Genomic DNA, 17,339 nt, shown 5'->3' on the forward strand with positions numbered 1-17,339 from the left:
ACCCTGTATCAAATACTTTCCTTTGACCTTTTGCTGACATATTAAGCCCAAAACAGAGTACAAAAATAGCCACGTATTACACGTGCATTACTTATTTCTGCAGTGAGCTGCACTTGAGGGGGCTTGTGAATTTAACTCAATTCACAGCTTCACTGAACTACTTTTCAAATAAATCAATGCGCAGTTACAGTTAAAACGGCTGTGAGCAGCAGAACAAATGCTGTTCTTCTAGACTGCACTGTCATAAATTCCACTGGAAATACACAGTTCATTCCCCACTCATTGATTTAATCCTATTTTGATATACACCCTCACTGTTCCCAAATCGTCAATTTAATATTCTTGCACTTAATGCCACCAGCACTCACCATTAATCTAAGCAAAAAGAAATCTGCAACAAAGCAAATTAAAGTAGGAAGACAAGTATATAGCAATCAATGCACAACAGCTCTAAGTTTTGATTACTGCATAGTCTAGGTTTTCAGCTAGGATTTGAAAGAAACTTTAAAAGAAAAAAAATTGGAAGGCTTAAACCAAACCACTGAACATTTTCCAGAAAAATCTAAGCTGTTCTACTTTCCTGTTAAACACTAGTATAATCAACTGAGAGAGAAGAAATTTGTTAAGAGACTCCAAAGTATTACATTCAGAAATCAGATATCTTTCCTCCTGTCCAATTCTAAATGTTAAAATATCACTGAAAAAGTAGCCCTGATGCTACAAGTTAGTGCAAGAAGTACAGAAAATCCAGAAAAAAATAGGATTGTAAGGGTTTGCAAGAAAAGGTAATTACAAACAGGGTTAGCAACTCCTTTTTTTGGTTGTTCCTTTTGCCCTGCTACTACAAGCTTGCATTTATTTTTCCATCTGCACAGAATGTCACATAGATTTCTACTTGGTATTTTAGATGGAAAGATAATTCTAGAAACAAACTGCAGCATCAACACCAGCAAAAGCTTGCTAAGTGAGCTGACTAAAGACAAAGCAGGATGGCTGCCTGCTTCCCAAGGAATAGCAACAATAAAATCATGAGGTGAACTACTTGCGTATCTTTGCCCACAGTGGTAACAATTTCGAGTTGTACGTACCCTCTTTGTTTGTGGTCCGTGTTACTCCTCACGACCACAGTGGTTTATCTATCACTTAATGAACAAATCACTTCTCCTCTTCACTATCAAAACACTTGTACAGGTTGAAAGGGCTTTCTCAAGAACACTACAAGCAGAAACTCAGTCTCCAAGTAATAACACAACATGAATACCCTATTTTAGGTAAAATAATCATAGCTGCCCAGTGAAGACTTGCTTCAAAATCAAGACTCAAAAAAGCAGTATGCAAGCAGTATACCTTTCTGAAAATCACAGTAAATGGAAAATAGTACTGCTCTCTAGGAGAGTCATACACATCTACACAGAAACAGTAAAAAAATTTCCCAACAACCCTTCAAGCAGAAGAGAATTATGAAATTAAAACTTAAAAAGAGAACAGAACTCTCTTGTCTTCCTATTCATTATTCTGATTTTACCTATTTTTTGTTGCAACAAAAAGGGCTGGTTTTTGATACAAGTAAAAAGAATTTATGAAACTTAATACTAAAACTGTATGTTTGCCACACGTACTCCTTCCTGAAGAGATTAGGAACATTATGAAAATACCAGCACTGTAGCCTAGAAGTATGTTGTCTTTTATTTGCCTTCAAAACACAAATGATCTATTCATTTGGCAAAATTTCACTGTCAGAAAAATATCTATTCATTTCACAATAATTTTTAATAATAGCATACAGTTTACAACTTGTCACTAACCTATTAGGTTTATCAAAGTGGACTGCAGCTTTAGATGATGGAGCACATGAGGACAGTTTCTCTGTTTCTTTAGAGGGCACAGAATTTAGCATATCATCTTTAGAAGTCCTTGAATCCACTTCAGCTGATAAAGCAAGGCTTGTTTCCTCAATATTTCCATGTTTACTGTCATTCTCAGAGCTCTTGATATCCAAGTACCGTCCATTGTCCTCTGAGACTGTGAGAGGCACTTGTTTTAAAGAAGGGTGGGGAGCTACACCATAAACTGATGACACAGCAAAGTTTTCATTCTTGAGAAGATCTATTTCACTGAAAAAGCAAAATATGAAATACTTTTGTAGCTCTCATTCAAATACTGTTCAAATCAAATCACACCACTGCAGCATAGAAATAAAGACAACATACTGAAGAGCTCAACATACTTATGAGGTCCCTCTTCAATTCATGTATGTTTAAGAAATCCGATAACAGAAACAACTTTCATCACACAAGCTGTTCAAATAGCACTTGTTTCATTGAGCATTTTAGTAAATAATTAGTAGCAGGAAAAATGTTACACTCTGAGAGAGTGAATCAATGAAGAGAGTAACAAGAGTTTTACCTCCTTCTGCTGAAATCTGAGCACTGAGACACAAATAGTCACAAGATAGAACTCTATCGAGGATGCAAAACATAAAATACTACAGGGGTGAATCAATATGTACTATCCTATCTGGCTTTGAAATGGTAAGTACGCAAGTCAATAAAGCCACTTAAAATTTATGCACTTTCCCACACACTGCACTAGTACACCTCTTAAGAGCAATGACATCTTAGGGCTTACATAATGGTATGTTTTGACCAAACTTTTAAGTAGTTTTTTGCTGTTATAAAGATACCATCATGTCTACTAGTCTTGCCCTTCAGAAAGAAAAACTGTGTTGACATCAGATACTAAAACAAGCATCTTTCTGACAGTGTTTGCAAGCTGTACACACTAAGGAGCGAGATAAAGCTAATTAAAGAAAAATTCTATGTAAAACAGACCAGAAGCAATTGTTTTCAAAGAAATAAAGAAGCTACATTGAAAGAACAAAATTGGTTACAAAATTAAATGATGTAATAATAGGCAATAATAGGGAAATAATCAGTTTGAAGTCTCTTCCTTTTTCTAAAGCAAATACTATGTATTGAAAAGGAAAGACTGCCCTGCCCTGAAGAATTCCCAGTCATTTCCTATATCTAAGTTAATGGTTTCATGTATGTGTTAGAAAAACATTGAAAAGTTATCTAACATTTGTCATGAGTCAAGCAGGATGGTAAGTACATACCTTTCAAGTCTTTGGATTTGCTCCATCAAAGACCATTTCTCACTGTTTAACACACTAATTTGATCTTCTAATTTTTGCACTATTAAACATTGCTAAACGCAAGACAGAAATAGAAGAGTTTAGTGCAATGAAGTTAAGTAGTACATCAAACAGATGTAATATTTCTTCTGTACAGTCTTACTTCTATTGACTGTGCTGCTGTTTCAAACACAGGGACGGTCCCAAGAATAGGAGTATCAGCCTCTAATTCATCATCATCTACACCAACTGATGCATCCACCAGATCTCTTGCAGTAACATGATGGTTTCCAAAGTCACGGTAGAGTTGTAACAGGTCAGGAGGTTTTGGAATGTTCAATCCTACATCATCCCAAAGTTCAAAATCCTTCAAAAGAATAAAAGAAACTAAAGCATACAATACACTTCCTTTTATTTTAGTTTCACTTCCTCATTTGACCACAGGTGATGCGATAGCGAAATAATCACATTGAGACCACACTGTAGTAAATGAGATAGAAGCTTTACTCAGCAATAAACAATAGAGGATCCATTTTGTGAACTGAGGCAGTTTCACCGTAAAGGCAGCTCTAGGTAACATACTAGAGAGAGTACTTTCCAAACCACATAGGTTACTTACTTTTTGCTAAGACGTGAACACTTGTTAGAATCAGAAATAACATTGCTCAAATTCTGGCAGAAGCCAATGCAGTTGATACAAGGCAGAAATACTGCTTTTGTTCCTGTTTCATTCACAAGTGCAAATGTAATTTCCCTGAGGCAAACAGCTACAGTATCACAGAAACATTTAGGATGGAAAAGACCTCTGAGATCACGGAATGCAACCTTTGACTGATCATCACCATGTAAACAAGACCATAGCACTAAGTGCTATGTCCAGTCATTTCTTGAACACCTTCAGGGACAGCGACTCCACCACCTCTCTGGGCAGTCCATTCCAACATTTAACATTTCCATGCAAAAATTCCTCCTGATGTCCAGTATAGCTCAAACAGCACTGTAGAAGACTGATAGTGAGGTGTAAAGGGCCTCCTGTCTCAAACCATCACTTTATCTTCCTTTCTTTCACTTTCCATTCCTCCTTGTCTCATTTACATCTTATCATCCTATTAGTACAAGAATATTCCATGTCTCTATATACAAATAAGTTTGTGCACTGTTACACTGGAGTTGTGACAGTCTCTTTAATGACGTTAAATTTAACAATTGGTTTAAACTTTTTTCCTGTTGTTCCCAGTCTTCACTGTATTTTTTCCATAGTCTAGTCACATACATTTATTTGAAGAATGATTATTTCCTTGAAGAATTATGTGAATAATGTAAAAAAAAAAAAAAGGTGCCTACTATACATTAACTGCAATATGTTTATATTTACCTTCTAGAATTAAGGAATTTGGGGGTTTTTTTGCTAATTGCCTCACAACACAACATTCTCAGCTGAGAACACAAATAGGATAAATTACTAATCTTTTCTCTTTTGAGGGCTGCATTCTCACAAGTATTTGGATGCGAAGTGCAAATATTCAGTCGAGGTGGATGATTCAGAAATTCCACTTAACAACATATTTGCTTTAAGATTAGGATATGAAATGTAGGAAAAGTATAAGAGGACCAGTTACAGATAAAACTGGATGAAATTCTATATTTAATTTTTCTGGTAATATTCCAGTTTTGTGATGAATACATATTGGGTGTTGATGTTACTGGGTGTTTTAACTACCCAGAAACAGTCAAAAATGTAATTAGAACCTTCCAAACATTCTTCCCAAGATATTCTTCCCATCAAACGCAAGCCAACAGAGATATAAAACAGATCATCTTAAGAGAAATGCATCAAAGCATAGCTAGGTTGGGAAAGATCTAGGATAACACCTGATTACCAAGAGCTTCTTCAACGCTGGTACTCAGTGCTGCAGGTGATAAAGGACACTCACACACACATACACATGCCCAGAAGACAGCCAATGAGTAAACTGTACATCCAGCACAAGTCAGCTGAGTAGGATCTAAGGAAAAGATTATGTTTGAGACCCAGATCCTTGAGTTGAACTGAATGTGTGTCACACCAGAATACAAGGAAATATCTAACTCACAGTATTTCACTTCTTGTTTTGCTTCCTTTAAAGGATGCACTCTGTCTCCTTCCTACAAATTTTGGGAAACTACTGCTCAAACTGCTGTGTTTTCAAGCTGAGGGTAATATATGAAAATGCTAATTAACATATTTAACTTTTAGATTACTCATATATATGAAGCAAACTGCATGCACAGGAAAAAAAATCACTTAAGTTTACTTGAGTTTATGACAAGATCAGAATATGGAAAGCGGGTATGTAAAAAACCCCAAAAAAACCCACAAGCAAATTTTACCTGATCATGATTTTCATCTGAAAATGTTATTGATGTAAGCTTGTAACTATTCTTCAATAAATATTCATTAACTAGGAAGTTTAGAGCTCTTTTCTCAAGAGGTCTGATTGGCTCCTGGAAAAAAAAAAGAAAATACACTAGATCTTGGGTTTATCTCTCTTCTAAATATGGAAGTATATTCATACTAAAATCCATGCAAAGTTCATTTATCACCAGCCACCTACCTGAATTTCAGGACTTGATTTATAATTTTTTCGTTCCTGCAAAGGAACTTCATTTTCTGGGGAGGAAAAAAGAAGGAACTAAATTTTACTCTCTCACAGAGGATGAGCTCAGCTACTTCTACATTGTTTAAAGTAGAGACTTAAGAAAAGGTTTATGTACACCACCTGCAGCCTGAGTCAGGTTGGCTCGAAGGGCCTGTATGGTCTCCTTGGCTTTCCGTAGTTCAAACTCCAGGACTGGACAGGGATTTGGATTAAACACACACAGGCATCCAACCAAGGCAAGGGAAACAAAAATAAAATATAAAAAGCAAGGATGGGTATGAAAAAAAAGATACTGTTTGTATTAAACATAAAGCATGCAATCCTTATGGAACTTATGAACACATGCAGCAGAGTTGGTCTGAAAGCAAACTGGTGAACATTTTCCATAGTTTCAATGGCCTTAGGTTAGCCAAGTCAAAATTTCAAGCTGTCTGACAAGGACTCGCTGTAAGGTTTTGCAAAAATATTTGGGAGCTGATGCTGTCAAATATTTTGTTTTGGAGACAAGAAGAGTATGTGGGCAATAAGAACACAGATCTAAAAGAAGTAAATATGTCATGGCAACAGAGGAAGCTGTCTCCATGTAGCAAAGCTTAAACCATGAAGTGAATGTACAGTCCCATTGAAACCACAGTTTTTGGGAAAATAAAATCATACACCAAAATTTTAGTAGTTTAAATGGGATATCTTGAAATGTGCTTTATCTTACTAAAAAGACTAATGTAATTTTAAATTTCTATTTAAAAACAGTGTTTTAAAAATCATACAGTTAAGGATTTTGAATTCAGTGAACTGAATTCAAATGAAGAGGACAAGACCAAAACCACCCCAAAAATGCAGCTCTTCTGCACTACTTATAAAAAAGCTTGAAAGAAAGTAAGTCTTTGCACCATTATTCTTGAAAGTTTACATCAATTTTCAAAGACAGAGTCAGCTTTAAATTAAAAAATACTTAATTCTAGCTCTTCACTCTCTCTTACTTCACCTTGCCAACCCCCTAGTAACTTATTTGTTTCCCATGTTCCAATGTTTCCTCCAAAAAGGGCCAGTGGTGACTGGCGTACACTGGGATTTCATGTGTTTTGATGCTGAGGTCATACGTACATGGCGGCTTCAAATTTTAACCCCCTGGACCTTTGCAAGACATATAGCAAATGTTCTTTTAATGGCCATGTACAGGTAGAACATCTAAGGAAACCTATTGAAGAGCTTACCAGATAAATACATGCATTGCACTAATTCTCAGATTAACCTAATCACAGTGAAATATGCAGTTACGAGAAGGATGGACTCACAACTAGGAGAGATGAGCACAGAACATCTACCAAGCTGAAGTGTTAGATAACCTATTTAGAATAGTTTCATACTTTATTACAATGCAAAATGAAAAATGTTGTAGAGACTTTTAAGAGGAAAGATTTAATGAGATCTTTAATCACTGCCTGGAAACAATTTAATGTGGCATTTTGAAACATCTACCCAGAACACAATGCACAACAGAAACACTGCATTGGCCCTTGCTAGTAAAAAATTTTACTGAAGGCTGCAAATAAAATCAGTTCCTCTTCTGAGCATCTGTGACTAAGACTCTTGCTAATTACCACACATGGAAAAAAGATTCACTCAGTTTGCAGTTCTGCATAAAAACTGAAGGAGTTACTACAGTACACCACATTTGCTACATGAAAGTAACTTGTTTGATGCACAGAATTTTACTGCAGCAATACAAAAGCGCAACTGAAGATACAATGAATAAAATATGTACAATCTCTCTAGTATTCAGCAATGCTGATCTGCAAATACTTCTGTGCAACAAAGTTAGAAAATGCTCTCATGGTAAAGTAAGTACCTAATTTTAGCACTTCCTTGCATTTGAGTTACTTATTCACAGTTTTAAGATACTAATTTGTCACTTTTTGAAAATTTTCAAGAACTCAAATTAAGTAATTTTTCTTATGGAAATGACTACATGTTAACATTTTACTCTTGTAAAATATTTTCAAAGACCAGAACAGTTGCAGATCAGGAGTGCCCTGCACTAGAATGATATAAATAATAAAAAAAGTTACAAAAACAATGCAAACTATAAAAACTCAGGAATCAATTTAAGGAAAATAGGAATAAGACATGTCTGAAGGCATAGAAAGCCAAATAACTCATGTCAGACAAACCCATGTCAGACGGCAAGAATTGAATTTTAGTGAACTGTGATGATGCTGAAAATTCTTAGAAGTCATTAGGACTTAACCCATTCAACGTTAACAGTAGATGACTCTGCTGCATGTTTCTGTTACACACTAGAAGACTCTAGACATAGTATATTTGATGTCACTTGGTAGCAATTCACAACAGCCACAGAATTCTACCACAACACAGCATTGTTACAATTGTACCTCATTTAATCTTACTAATGGCACCATGATAACTGCCATCAGACAACCCTTGATGCTTACAAGTCAGTCACAAATGTACCTTTTATTTGAAGAAGTCTGTAGGTGTTTATGCAATCATACATGTAAACAGCTATAACATTAACTTCAGTCAAATGTGAAACTGTGATTAAAAACTCTAAGTTATACTGAAACATGATCTTCTGCCCGAACATACAGTGATTAATTCAACATGACTGCCAATGAAATCAACACTAGTAATTCCCATTTGTTGATTCTATAACATTCTATTAAATAAAAATGCAAGCTTTAAACCCCTTTATTTGTAACCATTATGAACTATTGACTTTTAATATAAATAACCTGATGCCTCTCCCCTTCTCCTGTTACAAAGCTGAAGCTATGCCTTCAGAAGCACTGACAAAGCCAAGCTAAAGTTTAACTTCATGCTTGACTGGGCTGATAACATGTAGAACTCCCAGAACTTGATGAAGGAGCTGACACTCCTTAAGAATAATGCACACAAGTTTTGCTGCAGACAGCCTCCGAAAGGAAAGAACCAGATACTCCTCCACATCAGGAAAACAACAGAAATTTAGAGCCTTGAGGTTCGATAATCTTCCTACAAGGAAAGGGCATTTCTGAAAAATTTAGGTTGCCTTAGGGGGAAAAAACCATCCAAATTTCAATGGCTCTTACGCTTTTTCGATATTAAATATTTCTAATCACTACAGCAACCATCCTGAAAAAAATTAAAAAGCCTGACTTAAAATGGGTGAATCTTTCAAGCAAGCACTGATGAACTGAACCAATGTTTTCAGATCAGCCATCTGAAAATGTTTCAGTTTTCATGCAGCTAATCTAATGCACCTTAATAATGAAGTGCAAATCAGGAATGAGTAGCTTGTCTGCTGAGCTTTGAAATTTCAAAATTAAGCTTTCTCAAGGGTCTTATTCTATTGACACAAATTTGTTAATGACTTCATAAATTATTGGATCATAGATTAAGTTACCTACGAAGACCCCCCTGCAATTCAGGATTGAACTAGTTGAGATCTACAAGAACAGCAGTCTTGTTGAGCCAAGGCCAAAAAAGTGGAGGAAATAAACAGTACTTCTAAAATGACCCAGCACTTGTGTTGTATAAGCAGTAGTATTTCCAATTATATATTTATTATATATTTATACATAGAATTATATATAGAATTTTATATTCTCTATTTAGAATATCTTGTCAGATTTTTGCATACTTCACTATGAAGTAGTCAGTACTTCAGATAATGGTAGAAGGGTAGTTTTATGTTGTGAAGCCACTATATGGCATCTGGACATTTTCTTTTAAAAACAGCTCTCCTCTGAGGTATCAAGGGCTCCTGTGCTTACCCAGCTTTCCTCACTTTCATACTATTACAAGCTTTGTTGTTCCTTAACTGCCATTTTGAGACTTTCCTCCTTACCAAGAAAATTCAAACTCCAGATGTCCTAAATCATGACCTCTAAAACACGTATAACATCCCATTACATTTGATTAATCTGTACCTACATTTTGAACCAATCAGAAGAAATTTAAATTCTCTGACAACAGCTAGCAATGAAGCCACTGTCCCAAACATACTTCAGGGCCTGATGTTTCCCAACTCCCACTTTCCTGATGGAAGTATTAAGAAAAAGAAGCAGCCTTGAAATGTGAAACGTTTTAGCACGTAATACAAATAGCCCTGAATCAGAAAGCCATACTTCAGCACAAGAGATGACTACCACACTACAAAAATTAGACCAGCAGGAGGGTTCACGAGCAAGTAGTGGAAAAACTTGCCATTCTAGTAGTGGGAAGCCAACACTTGACTCAGTCGCCTCATTAATGCTTTGAAGTTAATGAGGCAGGACCACCTACAGAGAAGACCTGAACTACAGCAGACTCGTCTTCAGGTTGAACTCCTGGAGACCCTCAACCCAGAGGGAAATTTAAGAGGCTTACAACTCCTTCACTGGGCTTAAGATAGGCAATGGGAAGACAAAGCCAGATCTTCTTTCAGGATGAACGAAGTGCACACATGAGGTTAGCAAGTGATTGTTGTACTACAGGTGCCTTTTGTGTTCTGTTTTTTAGTTTTGCTTGTTTTTTATTAAAGATTTTCCTCTGATTCTGGTGCGCTCAATTTAATAGTGCCTACTAAAAAACACAAAAAAAGGTTTCTGTAAAATGCAAAAACTGTGAATCTAAGTCTAGATAAATGAAAATTTCAAAAATAAAAAACCTTGTCTCTTCCTTTCAAATTTTATCCTGCTAATCAGAGACATATAGCCTAGCTAGAAACTAATGTAAATACAGGTAAGTCTGAGAACACATATGATTGAAATGGAGTTTGATTACAGTAATTAATTTGATCATCTTTGAAGACACAGCATGTGTTTTTAAAATTATTCAATTCTCAGAACAGTTGTTACCAAAGGCAAGTCAGCAATAATAAACTTTTTGAATTATGCAAATTAGGGTGGTTAGACCACAGCAAATTTAAGATGTGGCAGAAGATTCAGTTCTTTAGACTGAATGTCAGACAACCAATTTAAAGCAAATCCTGTGGGCATTCAAGTTAGGCTTACCCTTGTTACACAGGAAGGGAGCAGGTTTTCTATTCTCTAGCTGCTTTATGGAAATTATGAGTATTTGGAGGAGTTCTACTACCCCTAACAAATCCTTCAGTACTGTGTTTATCCAAGCAGCAATTATTCCAAGCACTGAATACATGACTTTGGATTCAAAACTTACCAGTCTTAGAGAACGACTTGCTTCCATCTAATATATTGCAAGCTGTAAGGATGCATTTTGGTTTTTTTTCATCTCTTAGTGGATTGCAAATGTATTATCCAAATTGTTACATAACTCACATTTTCATTAAGATCGGGTAGATCAAGAAGAAAATTAATGTTTTCTAAATTGCAGTTAGTTTTGTCATAGTTATTGACATCCTGACTGGCTTCTGTGACTTGCATCTTTTCAGTCCAGCTGATGATAATATTACAGAAGGGACTCACTTATCTTCCTTCTATCAGATTTCCCAAGTGAAACGCTCACAGCAGCTCTTCAAAACATGTTTGCTTCTAGGCCAAATTTTGATTCTAATGCCAGATGGAATGAAGTGAGCTAACAGATTTAAATGCTGAAACCAAATTCAAACAAAAGTTGATACAATAATTTCCAGGAATTTTTGGACTGTTAAAACAAAAAAAATTGGCAGCTAAGCCTACCGCTACTCATGATAGGCAAATGGAATACGGTGGCTTTGGATGATGATATACATACACATTTTTTGATCTGGGGCTTTCCAACATTGCCAAGATGGAAAAGTATTTGTAAAGTGGGTATGTTATAACTTCAGTTTTAAAGTCCTTCTGACTTGAAACCAGTTTACCAGTTTCATTTAGTGACTGATATGCATTTATTTCCTATCTTTCATTTGATATGATAAGGAACTGATATGGAAATCATGTGTTCTGTTCAAACAGTAAGAAACAAAGATAGCAGCATGAGAAAGGAATTTACAAAGACAAACTATTCAAACTGCATCATCAGAAGAACAAAAAGAAAAATACAACTATTAGATCATGGCCTCAAGATTTCACAACAGATGACAATTTTCATCTCCTAAGCATCAAAGCTCTTAACTGAAAAGAAAGCATTTTAGAGGAAATAAGCAAGACGGACTTCCAGTTAGGTTTCAAAGTGCATTTGCAGCTAAGAACAACTCGAAAAGCAGAAGTTATAAGACAGGATTTCTTTAAAGAAGGAACTGGATTTGCAAAGTTTTTGAAACCTCTGTTGACATTATTTTTTAATGTGCAAAATACATAGCAGTTTTTGAAACTGCATGGGAAGATGGCTTTAAACAGGATTGAGACAAATATTTTAAGCAATTATGCCTGAACCAGAATTTTAAGTAGAAACAAAATATTTTTTAAAACTCCTGGTCTTTAAAAACATCCAGAAATAATATTCAGTTTTACTTTGTTCAAGTTCTTAGGTTACTTTTAAAGAACTCTTTGAAAAATATCTCTAAAGGAACAAAGAACTATAAATATCCTGACATAAAATTTCCTCATCAATTAAATGTGACAGCAGTCAAACACTACATAGTAATTATCAAAAATATTGATCAATTTTACTATTTACTTAAACTTAATTTTAGGTTATATTAATTTCATACTGGAAGTAATCAATATTTTGTTACTAATATTTTGTCAGAAGATTACTGGTTCTACTGGATGTTAATTCTCACTGGTCTATATTTTCTATAAGCATCTCTAAACCAATTCTAAGGACAGCTCCAAGCAAAAATCAAACTAGCTCTCTCAGTAACAAGAAACACTGATTAGAATCAGGAAAAATCTACTAAGACAATGAAAATAAATAAAACATTGGGATTCTGCTTGTTTCTTCGTTGCATTCCAGGACACAATTCACAAATGCTTGGGCTCCTTAAACACAATTTGTTTAGAAGATTAGTTTTCTATTTACAACTATTGCCTCCTTGAAAAGGACTATATACTGAAAAGGAGAGTAGCCAGATAGTAATAAGACTCTAGATGTTTCCATATAAATTGAAGAACAGCAAGTTCCTATAGTTCTAGACCAGAACATGAAAATACCTGGATTTGCTTTGTGTTTGTGAATTTAATCCAGTCCTTTTACTCAGGAACAGTGGCTGGGTAAGAAAAATGAGATTTTCCCACCATTTTGGACTGACCCAGAGTAGAAATTTCAGAATGAAGATCCTCTACAGAACTATGTTTTATCAGCCTTTTTGTTGCTTGGTGGATCAAAGTAGAGACGATAGGGTGGAAGAGAGACATGGCAGCTTGCATCATCTCAGGTTTCATGAAGCTTAACCATGTGAGAAGAAGTCACAGCATGGACAACTTCCATAAGCTCAGGATACTGAATAGTGGTAACTGACAAGAAGTAAACAGAGCTCTGTAGCCACTTCTAGAGAGCTTTTATGGGTTTCTCTGTGGAAGCTGTGAATAACTTGTATGCGAACTTGGAAAAAACCTGGACAGAGAAACATGGATCACATGCAAAAGCTGTTACTAAAACAATGTCAAATATAAGAGAAGGTTCTGCCTTCTGTGATGTAATAGATCCTGAAATTAAAAGTGCCAAAGGCTCAGAAAAAAAGGCAAAAAAGACACTTCTTTAAACCAATTTTATACAATTAAAGAATCAAATAGGAAAGAAAAGCACTACAATTAAGATTTGTAGCAAAGAAGATTTATGGAACAGAGTAAATCCCAAATTTGCTCTGGGTTTGGAAGTGCTTATTTGATCTCAATGAAAGATATTTTTAAGAGATGATGTGCAACAGATCTTTACCCCAGAAAGCTCTCATCCATGTAGTAGTCACAGGCTACTATGTAATTTAGTGTATGTTTCAGCTTAACAATAGTAGTCAGTAGGCAATATCAGGATACAGTTCTATTGTCAAAGGCTGGGCACAATTTTCAAGTACACTGCGTGTTTCCACACTGGTGACATATGGAATCATATGCAAGTACACCTGCCTGAATATTTACAGTAATTACAGCAGAAGTGTCTAAAGCATGATGCTATGAAGCAACTAGCTAAATCATCTCAGTGAAATCTTGTCAACTTCAGAAATGCTCATTTAAATATACTTACTCTAGAAACAACAAGTTAAACAGTAGAATTAACATTCTGTGATTCCTAAAAACACATAGAACACTTACCTGCTACTCTTTCATCCGTTTCTCTATTGCCATCATCAGAGTATCTTGCAAAATCTAAAGAATCAAGAGTACTGATGCTTCCAGCACGATCTTAAGGGGTAGGAAAAAAAAAACAACAAGATATCAGAAAGAATCCTGAAGAGCTGCCTTTTATCAAGAAAGTCACAGAAAAAGTCAAAACACATTCTCATTTCAGAAAGTATAAACTGGAGGCTACGTGTTCTGCAAGACTCAAGTTGTACGGCATCTTTTGAAGGTCTGTAAGTAAAGAGTACATAAGTAAACTTGAAACAAAATGCACCACTACAGCAAGTTCACTGGACAGACTGTAAGAGAGTTTCGCTCCCCACAAAAGGTGGCATTTCTAGTCTGACAGCAAATGAGGAGCAGCGCATTGTAGCACTTCCCCTTTTCTACAAGGACCAGGGACTTCAACTTGGACACACAGGAGAGAATGCAGAAGAAACCAAACTGTTGTGTTACAAGTTTCAAACAGTTCCCATTTAACAGAAACCTGTAGCTGTCTCAAACACTCTACTTCCTTTTCCCATTCTTAGTATTTTAAGGCACGTCAACGTGACGAAATACTTTTTTACGTATCTCCTGATCTAGCTTTTGACTTCAGTACATACCCACTTAATTAACGCTTTTTAAGGAACTAAGTATCGAACAAAAGCAAAGGACGCTTTGTTCATGCAGTTCATGCTATTGCAGGCATAATATTCATACCCTACAATTAAATTATTAATTTTAAAAAAATCAAGAAATTCAGTAACCAGCATAAGGTTGGGATTTAATCTTTGCCATTCCCATGAAATGAAAAATGCAAAGAAAAAAAACATCAGCCAAAATGCAATTCTGGTAAGTCTGAACCACACAGTCACTTTTGTATTATAAAATGCACAAATTACTTGGTAACAGAACTAAAAATAAATTGCAGGTTTCTAGCACAATTGAACATGCAGAAATTATTTTAAGTACCTTAGTATCTTTCCTCTCCTTTGAAAATTAATTTCTATGTAGCACTTCAGAAATAATTTTAATTACATTAGAACTGGTGTCACATTAACAAAGAACAAACTCCACAGAGCTGCCAAAAAAAACTCTTATCTGTCAATGGAAATTGAAGCAATATCATCACTTGTCAGTCAAACTCTGTCATGACTAACATCATTAAGTATTTAACCTCTCCTCCCATTCTGCATTATGTAAAAAAGGAAAAACAAAATTAATGACTTTCTTTGTGTATTTGTGCCTAAGATGTACTGCAAGGTCATGTGACATTCTCTCTGCATATTGAGAGAATATTGCAATTGCAGACAAGCATTGCACTCAAATAACACCTGAATTAAGACTGATTAAAGCATTTCCACTTAAAAGATAGAGATACTGAAGTTACCAAGTCTAGCTGAGTTCCACAGCATCAAGACTTCATCACAAGCCTGAAAACCTTAACTAGTCTGCCCCATGGGCATAAAGTATATGACAGTATACAGTTTATATCTACTAAAGGGTTTTTTCCTGTTACAATACTTTCTTATCCAAACAATGAAGCAGGCTGTTGCTCCTCAGCAAGTCTCTACTCAGTCACTGGTTTTAAACCTCATTGCTCATATGCAGGTTCCAGTCGTATCCTCTGCAATATTTTCAGACATTAGTCAGATTTAGTCATTCTCTGTAGGCTGTTCTATATAGCTTAGCAACACAGTACAAACTCTTCTTTTTACAGCATCTTCGGAAAACAGACAATTGTGAAAACAAACCAGTGGGAAACACATTTGAAGAGATTAAGTTCAAAAGTAAACACTAATTCATGCACAGTATGAGAGTTTTTAGAATTGACTTTTCAAAACACCCAACACCTTGATGAGTAGATATTGCTCCAACTTATTTCATTGGGAGCTACATGATCATTTTTTGAAATCAAATTCAAGACAACTTCAAATGGAGACCTCCATGAAAAGCTGATGCTGAAGAGTAGTAACCAAGTCTCACATACAGCATTGCTATGGCAAATGCGGAAACAAAACTGTTCCCTCCTGCCGTCTTACCATGTTCACAGACCAGTTTTCTAATTGATCTGCGAACAGAAGCAAACTAGCATCAGAGGGAAAATGCTCAAATTTTCAACTTAGGTCAACTTCATCACAATTATTGAAGCATCCAAAGCCATAAGCAACACAACCTTTCCTTCATATGACTAGTGGTGCACTTCAGAGGCCAAGGTGCTCCCCTGAAAACTGATAAAACAAACCCAGGCATGAAACACAAACTTATTTGCCAAAGCCAAAAACTTCTCGAAAAAACCCCAAACCACCAAAACTCAGATGCCTATAAAAAAGCAGGGAGTAATCACAACCCTTGTCAGGATTTAGACAACAGGAGTTGTTTAAGATCGTACCAGCAGCTGTGAATCCAACAACTCACAGTATCAATCAGTTCTACAACCTTTATGGTCCTACAGGAACAAGCAACACCAAGGGGATTTATGATTTCAACACCCAGAAACTGCCTTAAGCACCACGCCAGCATGCACAGCAACAATTTATAGGGTTGAAACTTGTACATTCAGCATTTAGACTTTGCTTTATCATTACAGCATTCGTAATAAAAGCAAACATCTGACTTGCTTTTCATATGGGCCAACACAGTGAAGATGTACAAACAGTTATATTCAGACTGATGAAACCAATGACGACCTCCTAAAGAGCACCAGCCTCATGGCCTGTTTGCTGCTACCATTATTTCACTCTGCCAGTAATGGTGATCCTCCTTCCCATTACAAAAGTCCATGGCCATCAGCACACCCCCTAACCAAAGATTATCAGTAGAGTCAGGGCACATAGGCACTGCTGGGCAGGGTACTAGTGAACAGTGCCCACAGTGAAGAGCAGCAGGCCTGTGCCATCACCTCACCTGCCTAAAATGTCACCATGGGGAATTGTGTGTGGCCTTGCCACTTGCCACTGTTTCTGCAGGCAGTCATCAGCAGAGGTTTAATTCCTAAATCTAATGCCATTGTCTAGAAAATCATGGAGTAACCTCTTATAAACTCACTATTTTACTCTTCCATAAAGGATGTACCTGCTCCGCAAAGGATCAAGAGAGTCTAAGAGGCACCTCCCTGCTGGCACAGCCTCATTTATTAGTAAAATGGGCAGGGCTATTTAAAGACAAGGAATTAAAGGGAAGGGCTGTGCTCAATCACACAGCTCGCCTGAGGAATGTGAAATATCATCATTTGTCTGAAGTACAAGTAGTTGTACTCCAGGACACCAAGTGGAAGCATTTCAACTACAGCATAAAGAAAAGAGAACTACTTTTTGAACTGAAAGGGAAAAAGAAAAAAAAATAGAAGAAAACATACACTCAATTTCTAAAATAAAAAATTTAGTCTCAAGTGATTTGGCGAAGAATATCAAAGCAACTTCT

The 17,339-nt window shown here is 36.0% G+C and overlaps 1 protein-coding gene across 9 annotated transcripts in view; it reads right to left on the minus strand.

The window, feature by feature from the left end:
- Positions 1-17,339, minus strand: part of RELCH (RAB11 binding and LisH domain, coiled-coil and HEAT repeat containing) — a 75,088-nt gene that overhangs the window by 45,041 nt on the left and 12,708 nt on the right. For all 9 annotated transcript variants that reach the window (XR_009933418.1, XM_062497978.1, XM_062497818.1 and 6 more), the window contains exons 2-8: positions 13,908-13,997; positions 5,893-5,964; positions 5,728-5,783; positions 5,504-5,617; positions 3,297-3,500; positions 3,116-3,207; positions 1,806-2,114 (exon numbers count right to left, since the gene is read on the minus strand). Coding sequence is in view for 8 of the 9 variants with exons in the window: in XM_062497978.1 (XP_062353962.1) it covers positions 1,806-2,114; positions 3,116-3,207; positions 3,297-3,500; positions 5,504-5,617; positions 5,728-5,783; positions 5,893-5,964; positions 13,908-13,997 (937 nt within the window). In the remaining variant the exon portion in view is untranslated. The remainder of the gene's footprint in view (positions 1-1,805; positions 2,115-3,115; positions 3,208-3,296; positions 3,501-5,503; positions 5,618-5,727; positions 5,784-5,892; positions 5,965-13,907; positions 13,998-17,339) is intronic.

This window comes from Cinclus cinclus, chromosome 1 (genome assembly GCF_963662255.1).
Source record: "Cinclus cinclus chromosome 1, bCinCin1.1, whole genome shotgun sequence".
Lineage (NCBI taxonomy): Eukaryota > Metazoa > Chordata > Aves > Passeriformes > Cinclidae > Cinclus > Cinclus cinclus.